This window comes from Lissotriton vulgaris, chromosome 11, assembly GCF_964263255.1.
Source record: "Lissotriton vulgaris chromosome 11, aLisVul1.2, whole genome shotgun sequence".
Lineage (NCBI taxonomy): Eukaryota > Metazoa > Chordata > Amphibia > Caudata > Salamandridae > Lissotriton > Lissotriton vulgaris.
Genome location: NC_141699.1, coordinates 513,753,132 through 513,766,413, shown reverse-complemented (window position 1 = coordinate 513,766,413; position 13,282 = coordinate 513,753,132). Strand labels below are relative to the sequence as shown.

The window sequence follows — 13,282 nt, the reverse complement described above, 5'->3', positions numbered from 1 at the left end:
TCAGTCTGATCTTGTAAGGGTAAACGCGAAAGACAATCCGCAGCCTTATTTAAAGATCCAGGAAAATATTGCACAATGAAATTAAATTCCTCCAAACCCTCACTCCAGCGTTTAAGTCTAGGTGTTAACCTTTCACTCTCCATGCACGAAAATACCTGTATCAACGGTTTATGATCAGATTTGACAACAAAAGGAATGCCCCACAAATAAAACTTGAAATGCTTGATTGCCCAAACAATGGCAAGAGCCTCCCTTTCGATACAAGAATATTGTCTTTCAGCTTTTTTCAAAGCTCTAGAAGCAAATGCCACAACTCTTTCCTCACCATTGTCCAACTGAGAAAGAACCGCTCCCAATCCAAACAAACGAGCATCAGTGGTTAGGAAAGTCTTTTTCTTAATATCAAAGTGACCTAAACTAGGCAAATGACTGATCGTCCTTTTCACAATCAAAAACGCATCATTGCAACCAGCATTCCATTCAAAATGAACTCCCTTTTTAAGAAGGTTCCTAATAGGCTCAACAACAGATGCAATTTTTTTTATAAATTTCGCATAAAATTCGGCTAGACCAAGAAAAGATCTAACTTGATCCTTGTCACAAGGAGTGGGAGCTTCCACAATGCTCTTAGCTAACTCCAACTTAGGCTGTATTCCTTCCCCAGAAATCACATGGCCAAGGTAGGTTACTGAGGTTACACCAATCTTACATTTAGCCTTGTTTACAGTCAAACCCTTATCAGCTAATCTAGTCAAAACTGACCTCAAAACACAGTCATGTTCCATATTGTTTCTGCCAAAAACAAGAATATCATCTTGAAAAAAGATGACATTAGAAACATCACACACCACCAATTTCATAATCCTTTGAAAACATGACGCTGCGGATGCTAACCCAAATGGCATCCTCACAAAACGAAACGCTCCAAGAGGTGTAACAAAGGAGGTAAGATGTTTCGAATCATGATGAAGCGGAACCTGGTGGTAGGCTGAGGACAAATCAAGTACAGAAAATATTTTAGCCCCAGACAGCATAGTGATAGATTCAGGAATGTTTGGGAGAGGTTGGCGATCCACCCATATGCATTTGTTTAACCCAATAAGGTCCACACACATGCGAATGTTCTTTCTACCATCCTTGGGGGCCAAAACCACTGGGCCAACCATTCTGATGACTCAATCTCTTCAATGACATTCAAATCAATAAGTCCCGACAGTTCCTGTTTAAGTGGAGCCAGCATCATGTTAGGAACTTTTCTAGCCTTATATACACAGGGAATAGCATTTTTTTTTAAATAATGCGATGCTCAAAATCTTTCAGTAAACCCAATTTGTCGGAAAAAACATGAGGGAATTCATAAAAAAAACTTACTAGAAGAGGAGATTTGATCAATACAATAAGCATAACTTGATCAGAGGGTTTGAGAGCATTTGGATTGAGAATAATCCCCAAATCCCTCTGATGTCTCCACCCTAGAAGATTATCACCCCTGTAAGCAACATAAATCTTACCAACAGTTTCACGACCTTTGAAATGAATTCTCATGACAGTATAACCTGATACATCAATACGGGAACCATTATAGCTAACAGCATTAATATCAGGTTTTAATAACTCAACTTTAGGAAAAGTTTTTGGGGGGGGGGGGGGGGGGATTCATTCTTGGCACACTCTTGACTGGTAAGATTATTCAGGATATTGAAAATGCTGCGAGAGCTGTTCGGGGCGTCGAGAATCACCCTCGCGAAGTATTCTACCTTAGCTTTGTGAATCTCCTTCGTGTAGTCCCCCGCTTAGCTTTCCAAGCCAGCCTGTCCCTGTCCAGGTACGCATGCCTCCACCTTCTCTCTGCTTGTTTACATTCCAGTCTCAAATTTTTGAGGCTGTCTGTAAACCAGGGTGCAGAGGGTCTCCCCCTGCTCGTATGATGTTTGAAAGGAGCAGAGGTGTCCAGAACCGAGATAATCTTCGAGCAGATGGCAGCGTAATTCACCTCAGCCTGTGAGGCGGGGCAATGCAATCCTTAACCATGAACGTGGGTGATGCACCTTTTTTCCGAGCAAGGGACTTTCAGTCCCTGCTGACATACTCCCTTGCTTGGCCAGATGTCCCTGCTATAGGCGTGCCTGCCTTTACAAAAAACGTGATCAAAAAGTGGTCCGTCCAGGCCCTGGGTAGCACATCCCCAACAGAAGAGGAGGTTGTCTGCTGCTGGGAATGTAACCCATGAATAGAATCTCTCTGTCCTACATGCTTCGTGAGCCATAACCACAAAAGTAACATCCCCAATCAATCAATCACAGAACTTATAAAGCGCACTACTCACCCGTGAGGGTCTCAAGGCGCTGAGGTGGGGGGGCGGGGCTGCTGCTACTGCTCGAAGAGCCAGGTCTTGAGGAGCTTCCTGAAGGTGAGTAAGTCCTGGGTCTGACGCAGGTGGGTGGGGAGGGTGTTCCAGGTCTTGGCAGCGAGGAAAGAGAAGGATCTGCCTCCGGAGGTGTTACGTTGGATTTGTGGGACGGCGGCGAGGGCGAGGCTGGCAGAGCGGAGCTGGCGGGCGTGTAGAAGTTGAGTTAGTTGTTCAGGTAGGCTGGTCTGGAGTTGTGGAGTGCTTTGTGTGAGTTAGTGAGGAGCTTGAAGGTGATCCTCTTGTTGATGGGGAGCCAGTGAATGTCTCTTAGGTGGGGGCTGATGTGGCTGCGTTGAGGGAGGTTGAGGATCAGGCGGGCCTAGGCGTTCTGGATGCTTTGTAGTCGTCGTAGGTGTGTGGTCGGAATTCCTGCGTAGAGTGCGTTGCCGTAGTCCAGCCGGCTGCTGACGAGGGCTTGGGTCACCGTTCTTCTGGTTTCGATCGGGATCCACTTGTAGATCCTTTGAAGCATGCGGAGGGAGTTGTAGCAGGAGGAGGAGATGGCGCCGACCTGCTTGGACATGGAGAGGGAGGAGTCGAGGAGGAATCCCAAGTTGCGTGTGTGGTCCGTGGGTGTCGGTGCTGTTCCTAGAATTGTCAGCCACCAGGAGTCGTCCCAGGCGGACGGGGTAGGGCGGAGGATGAGGACTTCAGTCTTGATTGAGTTCAGCTTCAGGCGGCTGCTCCTCATCCACTCGGCGACGGCCTTCATACCCTGGAGGAGGTTGGTTTTGGCGGTATGCGGGTCCTTGGTAAGGGAGAGGATGAGCTGGGTGTCGTCGGCATAGGAGATGATGTTCAGGTCGTGTTGGCGGGCCACTTGTGCGAGGGGGGCCAAGTAGATGTTGAACAGCGTCGGGCTAAGGGATGAGCCCTGGGGTATGCCGCAGATGAGTTTGGTTGCTTCGGATCGACTCTCTGGGTTCTGCCAGAGAGGAAGGAAGTGGTCCAGTCCAGGGCTTTCTCCCGAATTCCGGCTTCCCCACCGTAAGTATGAGACCATGTTGTAGCAGCTTCTGGGTAACTGCATGTCTACAGGTCTTAGTAATGTTAAGTTCATCTTCTCCGTTATCAGACATAATTGAGTATAGAATTCAGAGAGGGTAACAAACTGGGAAGATCCTTTGAAAGGTTTAAGTTTGAACAACCTACAGCCAATGCATAAGTGTTACCTACTCAGCTGAGGAGGATAGTACCTACCACCACGGACGTCTTTGGTTGGGATGTGTGTGGGGGTCTCTGGATATGCAAAAGAGAAGTACTCAGGCGATCCATTAAATAAGAACCCAATCTACCAACGTTGGCAGCACCATGTCATATGGTTTCCACTTTTAGTAGTAACTGCATGTTAGTTTGGACAACATTAACGTTGGGACGGTGCTAGACTGATTCCATGCATCCCCTCAGGATATGTTGGCCGATACTCCTGTTACCTCACAGATCCCCCATTTGTAGCCCTAAACTAGGAAGGTAACCAATAGGTTGGGAAACCTCAGAACATGGCAACCCTCACTCCCCATGGAATTGTGGTAACAGATCTAGAACATTTTCTCTCAGTCATTCATGCATACTCAGGAAGATACACAAGAAATACATAAAGGGGCATTTCAATATTTATTGAACCATAGTGATTCTTGTATAAAACATATGTGCTGCAATAATTAATAGACAGTAGCAGATAAAAGTGATTAGCAATATGAGAACAGTGAAAAAGATAAACAATTTCACCATTATGCTAAAACAGTATATATATATATATATATATATATATATATATATATATATATATATATATATATATATATATATATATATATATATATATATATATATATATATACTGGCAATTAAGTACCTCTGTATAGTGCACTCCTACTATGCAGTCCTTAACCCACTTGCCTACGGTGGCTGTTCTGCTAAGAATTCCCTACTGGATGATCTAACTCATCATTACCTGAAGATAAGTGCATGCAGGTCACCGTCTTGGCCACAAATTGGACATCACACCTTGCAGAGGGTAAATAGCAATCAGCTAGACTGAGACTTTGAAAACAGCGACCTTGCAATGAAAGTAGAGTGCTCCTCTGATTTGGACAGGGAAATGCGTGTGTATTTTTTTGTTTACATTTGTTTTGTTTTTCAAATATTAGCAAGCACATTTATAACACATACAGCGTTAGCATCTATTATACAATATGTTGATACCATTGTAGAGCATATCCATATATATACAGCTACCCGCATTATCATGAAGCTTAGTATAACAGTACAATGATAGTATGTATGCAATAATTGCCATTAGTGAACACTGGCAAATGCTCCAAACTTTAAAGAGTTTTGATCACAGATCTAAACAATATTTACTGCAAATCAACATAATACACCATACACCATACACTTTGTATACGACTACCAAAGAAAACATCTTGATCTAAGCAGCCAGTCACAACTCTCTAATGCTATGTGCATTTTGTACACTGATGTTGGTGAGTAAGGGATCCCATAGCAGTGCCAACTATCAATGTTCTTAAGCACCAATGGATGATTAAGTACAACTAAGAATAGTGTGTGAAAGGATTACCCCGCTTTTAGGAGGTGCACCAAGGTGCCTATCTCTGCTAAGTCATCTCCATCAGAATGAGAGTCGTGACCCAATGGGACATAAAGCATTTCAGTTTGTAAGTCTGCCCTTAAAGCGTCCCAATGTGTGGCAATGGGCTGTTTGAGTCCCAGATTGTCCTCCCTATGTAGGGCTTTGCTCTCTGCTTGCTCCTAATTTATAAATGAGCGCAACCAGGCTGCAGATATTGGGGGAAGGGAGGGGGAATCAGAAGATTTCTATCTGCGGGTAATTAGGCGTTTGGGCAAGATTAGCCCTTGGTCAATGAATCAAGATGTGACTTTGTGTTTCTTACCCCAGCGGTACCTGCCCAAAATACATACCTCCCATGTAATCATGAGACCACTTTTAATGCAATATAACAAATGATCCGTTACAACTTGCTAACAGTGTTTTAGCTGGGGACAGGCCCTTAGCATGTGCAGAAAATCTGTGTTTTTCAGCTGAAAGCGGGGCAAGCGGTGTCAGCATGTCCGAAATATCAGCTGATTTTCTCAGGGGTAAGATAGGCCCTATTTGTTATACATCGCTGAATCAAAAGGAACCTGTATTTCGGGGACAGTGACAGGGCCCTACACCAAAGCATCCCAATCCTTATCAGAATAGGGACGGCCCGGGTCTGCCTCCCATTCGCTTGGTAGTGGCATAAGGGATAGTGATGTATTGGTGCGCAGTGATCCTGCCAATCAACGGATTAAGTTTTTACAGCGTCCTAGGAGGTGTCGTTAATGTATGGTTAGTAGTGTAGACAATGCATTAGTTATATCTCCGCAGCTGTGGCTCAGTGTCCCTATGAGGGGAAACATATAGCAAAAACTGTTCCGGAGGGAGTCCATCCTCCTCCACTAGGGTACCATAGGGTAAGAGTGTACCATCTCTGTAGAGGTCCCCCAGTGACTGGATGCCAGCAGCCTCCCAGTCTGTTGGTTATGCTCTGGTGGTGAATCTGTTACTCTGTGGCGTGCCAAGTATTGCTTGTGCTTGGGGTTAGAGGAAGTGTGACCTGTAATATAGAGGCTCTGCTTATAATGATAGGCAACCTGTACTAGTATAGGTTGTGGCAGTGGGGGCCGAGCACAAGAGTGAAAAATTGCAATAAATCAGAATGGCTCCAGGCTGGTAGTAGGGTAGCTGTGTATAGAAGCAAGCTATTGTGCCACCCCCTGCAGCTACGCAGCTAGATAGTATTGTTCAAGGTTGGGCACTGCAAGACCGTCACGATCTATTAGCGGATATCATTTTCATAGTGCCACATGGCATTGAGATTTATTCCAAACGAATTCCCACATCACACGCTTGCATGATTAAAAAAAGTATGCATTGACATGCAGGGGCAAGTTAGCAAAATAATATAGGAGAAGAGGGAGTTCCAACATCTTGGCTAATGCCACATAGCCCGTAACTGATAAAGGGAACGTTATCCAGAAGGCGGTCTAGGCCCGCAATGACGTGATCGCATACCCTAAATTGCCTTCAAAGACATCCAATGGAGTATGGAATATTTGCATCCCCAAATAACGAAATGCGCAGGACTGCCAGCTTAGTGGAATTGTGTCAACAGTAAAGCATGGGTCAGGTGAAGTGGAAATGAACAGGAAAGAGCAGGATTTGTTCCAATTGACCCGCAATCCAGAAAGTGCTGCGAACTGTCGAAGTATGTGCCCAATATCTGCAGGGAAGGTGGTGACATTGCTTAAATATATGAGCAGATAGTCTGCATATAAAGAGACAGCATGTGTACCGTCACCCATTGGTATGGAGCATTTGGGCCGAGGAGTACGAAGGTGAGCTGCCAGGGGATCCATGGCTAGGGAAAAAAAGCTGTGGTGAAAATCGACATCCCTGCATGGTATTGCACACTATGTGAATGCGTTCGGATATGAGGGATCCTGTCTTCTCCCCAGCCAGACATATTTCAGAAACTGCAAGTACTTTTGCCAAAATGTAATAATCTGTTTAAAGAAGGGCAAGCGGCCTAAATTAGCTTTCTACCAGGCTTTGGCAGCAAAATCAAGAGCGCTCCGTGCAAGGAAGCCAGGAGACGGGAAGTTTCTAATGCCTCAGCATATATAGCTTGTAGACAGAGTGATCCTAACGAATCAGGCAGGCTAGAAGAGAACCAGCTCTGTCTGCCACCGAATTAGTTTTGGCAGAGTGAGTTGCATAATTGTGGCACTCTGCGTGCGTCTCTGCTAGGCACTGCCTTCCAGTAGGATTATCTGTTGCAGTAGTTTCCAACCGTAGCAATTTCCGCTCAATGCGTGTACGGAATTGTGTGTGTGTATTTATAGTAACAGTATCCATGCATCCGTGTCGAGGCTTCAGCCAGGCAGACATTGCTTATTCTCCTGTGATAGCCATGTCGCCTCATGGCCGGATTACAAACCATAACGTTTGCACAATGTGTGCTCAGGCCTTGTACTAAATGTTCAAGGTGTCTTGATAGTGTACTTACAAAGTGGATTGTATAAAGCAATTTGGTTTCCGAGAAACGAATCCTGCACTGCACTGTCACGCAAGCAAATGTGTGTTAAAATTCATCATGTAGGAAAGAAGCAATTTAAGAATCTTGTACATGTAAACTGGTAGTCTTTCTTCTCGGGCCTAACCTAGCCATGTGACACTTTTACTTCTTTCTCTCTTACCAGACAGCAACAAGTGCATTCATTAGCGTAATTGTTTAAAAAACTACAGGTCACAGACTGTCCACCTTTTCTTCATGCATTACCTAAACACGTAAGTCAAGCCATTTAAACTATGAGATAAAGAGATAAAGGAACAGAAGCTTCGAGGAAAAATCAAAAATCACAGAAATTCTGTGGCCAAAATAAAGTATAGAAAACCGAAAAAGAGATTTCAGTACAGCATAAAGAGATACTGAAAACCTCTCAACAGTAGGAAAGACGCAGAATTGTGAAGAAATCCATGGACCAAAACTGTCTGAAGAATACAACGATACTCTCACCACAGAATAGTATAGTGCTGATGTGGGAGCTTGAAAAAGGTGGTTATTTTTACCCGCTGAACCTCTGTCTAAATATCCTAAAAAATGAAATGTGCCTCTTTCGTTGCAAATTTATGAAAACGTGTCTGCTGTCAGCTTCATCCATATAGCTTTTATTCCATTACGCTAATAATGATGATGAATTTAGAAACTGGTTGTAATCTGGACCTCGTAAAGTGGGGCAGTTGATCATAAAATGCAAATATTTCCACAGCTACTTGTGTTGTTAAACCGATAACTGGGAAAAAACAGGCTTACTTGCTTAGCCGAATCAATCCTTGAAGACATCTGTTGCTGTTTCTCTTCCATGCTGTGTGGATCTGTATCATTGTCCAAAAAGTACACATGTTTACTTTCTCCATCCAATCTGGAAATCAGATGCTTAAACCCATGGAGAAATTGTAATGGTTCAATCACATAACTTACGTTTGAAAATTCTAGTAAGCCCCTGTGTTTAAACAAAGTAGGGTAGAAAGTAAGAATCTAATACATAATCGAATTCAAAAAGATGCATTATTATCAATATTTCAGATCAGGAGGAGGTACCCTCTCGCTATATATGCAATTAATTTCAAATAACGGTTTCTATGTGTACATCCTAGCTCTATAATGACAAAGAATGTGATCTTGACCATTATGTCCTCCTCTCTTATGCTACAAAGTCCTTTATTCTCTGTGATACCCTTTCTTGAAGGTAGACATTGTCCTGGCCTACTAAAATGAGCAATCTTCATACACGTCTTTGTTTATATTAAGAACCCCTGGATCCTGAAAAACACTGTCTCCCACTCTCACTTCCTGTTTAGTCAATCTTGGTATCTGTCTTTGCTTTTGGATTTTCCGGCATTGGGTCACGTAGGGCATGAGCAAGCCCGCACTTCTGACGCAAATGGCTCAGAATCAGAAGGCGGCCCTGTCCAGCAATGTCCGAAAACTGGATCATCTGCACATTTTTATTCGGCTAAAATAGCCACAAACAATATTACAGTACAACCTCGTGGCACCTCGGTGTAAGAAAGCTAGGTGGGGGAACGTGACTTCACTGTGGCAGCTGCCAGGGTTTAAAATTCCCTTCTGGAGCATATCAGGAGCCTTAGTTCGCACCGGATGTTAAGCGAGCAAGTTCTATCTTGGCTTTTTGCAGATGAATCTCTCCTTCAGGGGTAGTTTGGTGCGGATCCTGTTGTTCTGGTCTGCCACCTCCCTCACAGTTCTCTCCCCTGCATAGCGCTTTGATGCCTTTTTGGTCTAATGCGCTCAACAACTGCTACAAATACAATAAATGAATGCATTTTAAACCTAAAATAACATGATCATGAAATACAAATATACCATCGACGATATAAACATATTTTTGCCCACATGTAACATTCATAGAATCAGAGATAAAATGCCAGCAATCATAAAACAATTTCTTACTCAATCTAGACTTTGAGAGCTTTGGTTATCACCTCCATACAATTATCTGATTTTCAGAGCACACTAATACGCATGGCCCATTTGTTCTGTCGCAAGTTGTGGCAAAAAAAGCATAGCGATTTTATATAGTTGAATATTTGCAACGCTAATGCAGGAATTAAAAATCGTTTTTGATTGGCCTAGACAAGGTGCTAAATGGCAGACAGCGTAAGGTGCTTTGTGCAGAGAGATTGAGATTATCACATGGGCATGCGGGTGGATTTCTAAACAAGTGGCAGTCGTGTAAAGTCCAGCCACAAAGTGCAGTGTTATATCTGAGGTGCGTTAGATAAACTCTGTTCTGCATGGTCCTCATGATCATTAAATATCGCTGAAGTCCTGTCTTGGTCGGCAGGATTGTGCGGTTCATCACCGACTGCATATTTGCTACCTTTATACACATATTCTCACAGTCATTAAAATACAGGAGTTTTACGAATTTCTTAGATAAACCAGCAACACTCTGGATTACTAAATCCAGGTACACCAGGTAAATCCAGGAACACCCAGAATACTAATGACTGCTTAACGCACAAGTTACTACTTGTGTAACGATATATCTGTAAGTGACATTAGTTAGTGATAAATTCCTTACCTTAGAATATCCCCAGGCTTCAGACTGATCAGGAACGTTTTGCTAGCAGTACCTCTGCGTGTAAGCAGGTGGCGTCGTGTGGCTCTGCGTCCGTCGCTGGTGTTGTATGCGCCAAGATGACGTCAAGGAGACTACTTAAGCGCCACCCATGAGCGCTGACGTCAGTTCTGTAAGTGACTTTCCGTGCCCGGAACGCAGAGCCATGCAAGAAACTGACCACTGGTGCCATGAAAGTAGGGTCCTGAAAGGGATGTCCTTAACCCTAGTAATCCAGTTTGCAGAACGGGGAGGATGGGTGGGGCAGTAAGGAATCTATCACTAACTAATTTTGCTTACAGATATATCGTTACACAAGTAGTAACTTCTGCATCTGAAAGAGACACGTTAGTGATACGTGGTGGGTCTGCGAAAAAGATTACACCAGAAAGTCACGGAGAACAGAACGGCCAAAGAAGCTGTCTCTCCGGACAAGGCAGTAATGCTTGGTAAACGTGTGCGGCGAGGCCCACGTAGCTGCCTGAGAAATGTCTTGCAAGGGAACGCTGTGTCCCAAGGCAGTAGTTGCTGCAGTTGCCTTGGTGGAATGGGCGCGCAGCCCCACAGGAGGCTCCTTCATAGCCAAGGAGTAACAGGCCTTGATGCAGAGAACGACCCACCGAGAGATGGTTCGTTTGTGCACGGCCCAACCTATTTTGGCGCCCACGTGGCCAACAAAGAGCTGGTCATCCACCTGGAACTGTTGTGTGCGGCTCAGGAAGGAGACCGCACATTTTGGGTCCAGACGGTGGAGCCTCTCTTCCTCTTTGGAAGGATGCGGAAGCGGAAAAAAGGTGGGCAAAGTGATGGTGTAGTAATCCAACCCAGATATTGTGAAGAAAAAGATTTATTATAGCAGAGGAACACAGTACAGCATCTGCTCACCAGGACAAGTCCAGTTAGAAGATACTATGGAATGTGGAACACACAAACCATAGCAACAGATTACAGTACAGCATTTATAAATCAACTAATGACTAAATCTACTTAAAGCAATACACCATAGCATGTAAAAAGGTAATATGAAATACAACACATCTTATCCCTAAAAATAAAAGAAAGAAAAGAGAGAAGAAAAGAATAGAGAGAAAAAAAGAAGGAAGAAAGAAAGAAAACAAAAGGAAAACAAAAGCAAGAAAAAGAAAATCAAATATAAAATCGAAGAGACACACTGACAAAGAAAATCAATTTTTAAATCGAAGAGGCACATTGACAACTCTCTTATTAATCTTAACTCTTGAAGAAACAGTGTCATCCTTCACAGGCACTTTAACATTGTCAGGACTAAAAGTAGAAAAACTTGGAAATCTCACAGTGGAAAAGTTAGGACATTTTACAACGCGTCTAACATTCCATACTTTTCCATCATTAGTTACAATGCTGTTAATGTTAACTTTTACTACTTTTCGAACAGGACCAAATTTTGAAGCACCCTTAATCAAGAAACCGGGTTTACGTATCCTGACTAAATCTCCCACTGTAAAATCTGGGATTCTCACTTTATGCCTAGAATCATGATATTCTTTCATTCTTTCTTGGTGGTGTTTGACCTTCAAAGAAACACTGCGAATATCAACAGGAGTAGAAACATTAGAAGTACTCAATTTCTCTTTCATCCACCAAGGACAAAGCTTTGACACTGGCTCCCTCCCTTCTCAATAAACGAAAAGGACTGAGTTCAGTAACTGAGTGAGGAGTTATCCTGTACAACCACAATCTTTCTCTAATAACTCTTTTCCACATATTGGGGGTTTTCCTTGCCCATTCAGCCGAGTCCTTTAACACATGATTAAACCTCTCCATCTGTCCATTGCCTTGTGGCTCGTAAAGAGGAGTTGTAATATGTTTGATCCCACAAGAACTGAGATAATCTTCCACTTCCTTAGATATCAATTGCACCCCATTGTCAGTAATTAATACCTCGGGACTACCTTCTCTTGCAAACACCTCCCTAAGAAATTCAACAATGACTAGTGAAGAAGCAGAAGAAACAAACCTGACCTCAGGCCACTTAGAATGGTAGTCTATTAAAACCAGAGCAAAACGAGCATCTTGAGGTAAACATTTGAAAGGACTAGATATATCAAATGCTAGTTTCCTCCAAGGATTCTCTGGCCAAGAAATAGGTATGAGAGGAGCAGGGTAAGTTTTCAACATTTTATCACTATTTACACATATAGAACAATCACAAACTACTCTGTCAATCATTTTATCCATTGCTGGCCACCAAAAACTGGTTCTCACTAGCCTCTTCATAGAAGACATTCCCAAGTGACACTCATGAGCAAGTCTAATGATTTCCTCTTGCATACCTTCAGGAGGTACACATTTTCCACATTTAAAAATCAAGTCATTGTCAACTTCCAACTCACTGAGAACCTGATGGAACGATTTCAACTCTGGAGGTACTATATTCCCATTTGGCCAACCTTCCAAAATATAGTCTTTAAGAATATTCCAACTCTTGTCACGTGTAACGGCATTTTCCCAGACAGATTCTGAAATAGCAGAAAATTCATCAGCCACAAAGTCTTTCAATGAGGCAACAAAATCAACATCCTCTTCTTTGTTACCTCCAATAGATTTAAAGTCGCAAGGCAACCTTGAAAGACAGTCAGCTGTTACATTGCTTCTTCCAGGAAAATACTCGACATCAAAGCTATACTCTTGCAAACGAGACATCAATCTGGCAATGCGTGCTGTAGCATTCCGACCACCACCAGGAGAAAGTATGGAAACAAGTGGTTTGTGGTCTGTTTTCAACAGAAAACGACTGCCCCATAAAAAGTTCCGGAAATGTTCTATTCCCCAAACACATCCCAAAAGCTCTTTCTCTATGACCGAATATTTCCTTTCCGTTTCATTCAATGTCCGAAAAGCAAACGCTACACACCACTCATCCTTCCCACATTTTTGTGATAAAACACCTCCTAGGCCATAATCACTAGCATCCACAGTAACCACACAAAGTTTATTTATACAGAAAGGTTTCAAGGTAGGAGCATTGGCAATCTCATGCTTAATAGTTTGAAAGGCAGACTCTTGTTTCTCTCCCCAGTAAAACTCTACTTTCTGTCTGGTCAATTCTCTCAATGGTTCCATTTTAGTTGCAAAACCTTTAATAAACTTGCTATAGTATTCACACAAGCCATTGAAAGA

General features: G+C 43.1%; 1 protein-coding gene across 1 annotated transcript in view; it reads right to left on the bottom strand.

The window, feature by feature from the left end:
• The window catches only part of LOC147683095 (disintegrin and metalloproteinase domain-containing protein 9-like), a 2,555,772-nt gene that overhangs the window by 2,213,535 nt on the left and 328,955 nt on the right, over positions 1–13,282 (bottom strand). Inside the window, exon 4 of the mRNA XM_086942496.1 lies at positions 8,293–8,482. Within this exon, the coding sequence (XP_086798622.1) occupies positions 8,293–8,482 (190 nt within the window). The remainder of the gene's footprint in view (positions 1–8,292; positions 8,483–13,282) is intronic.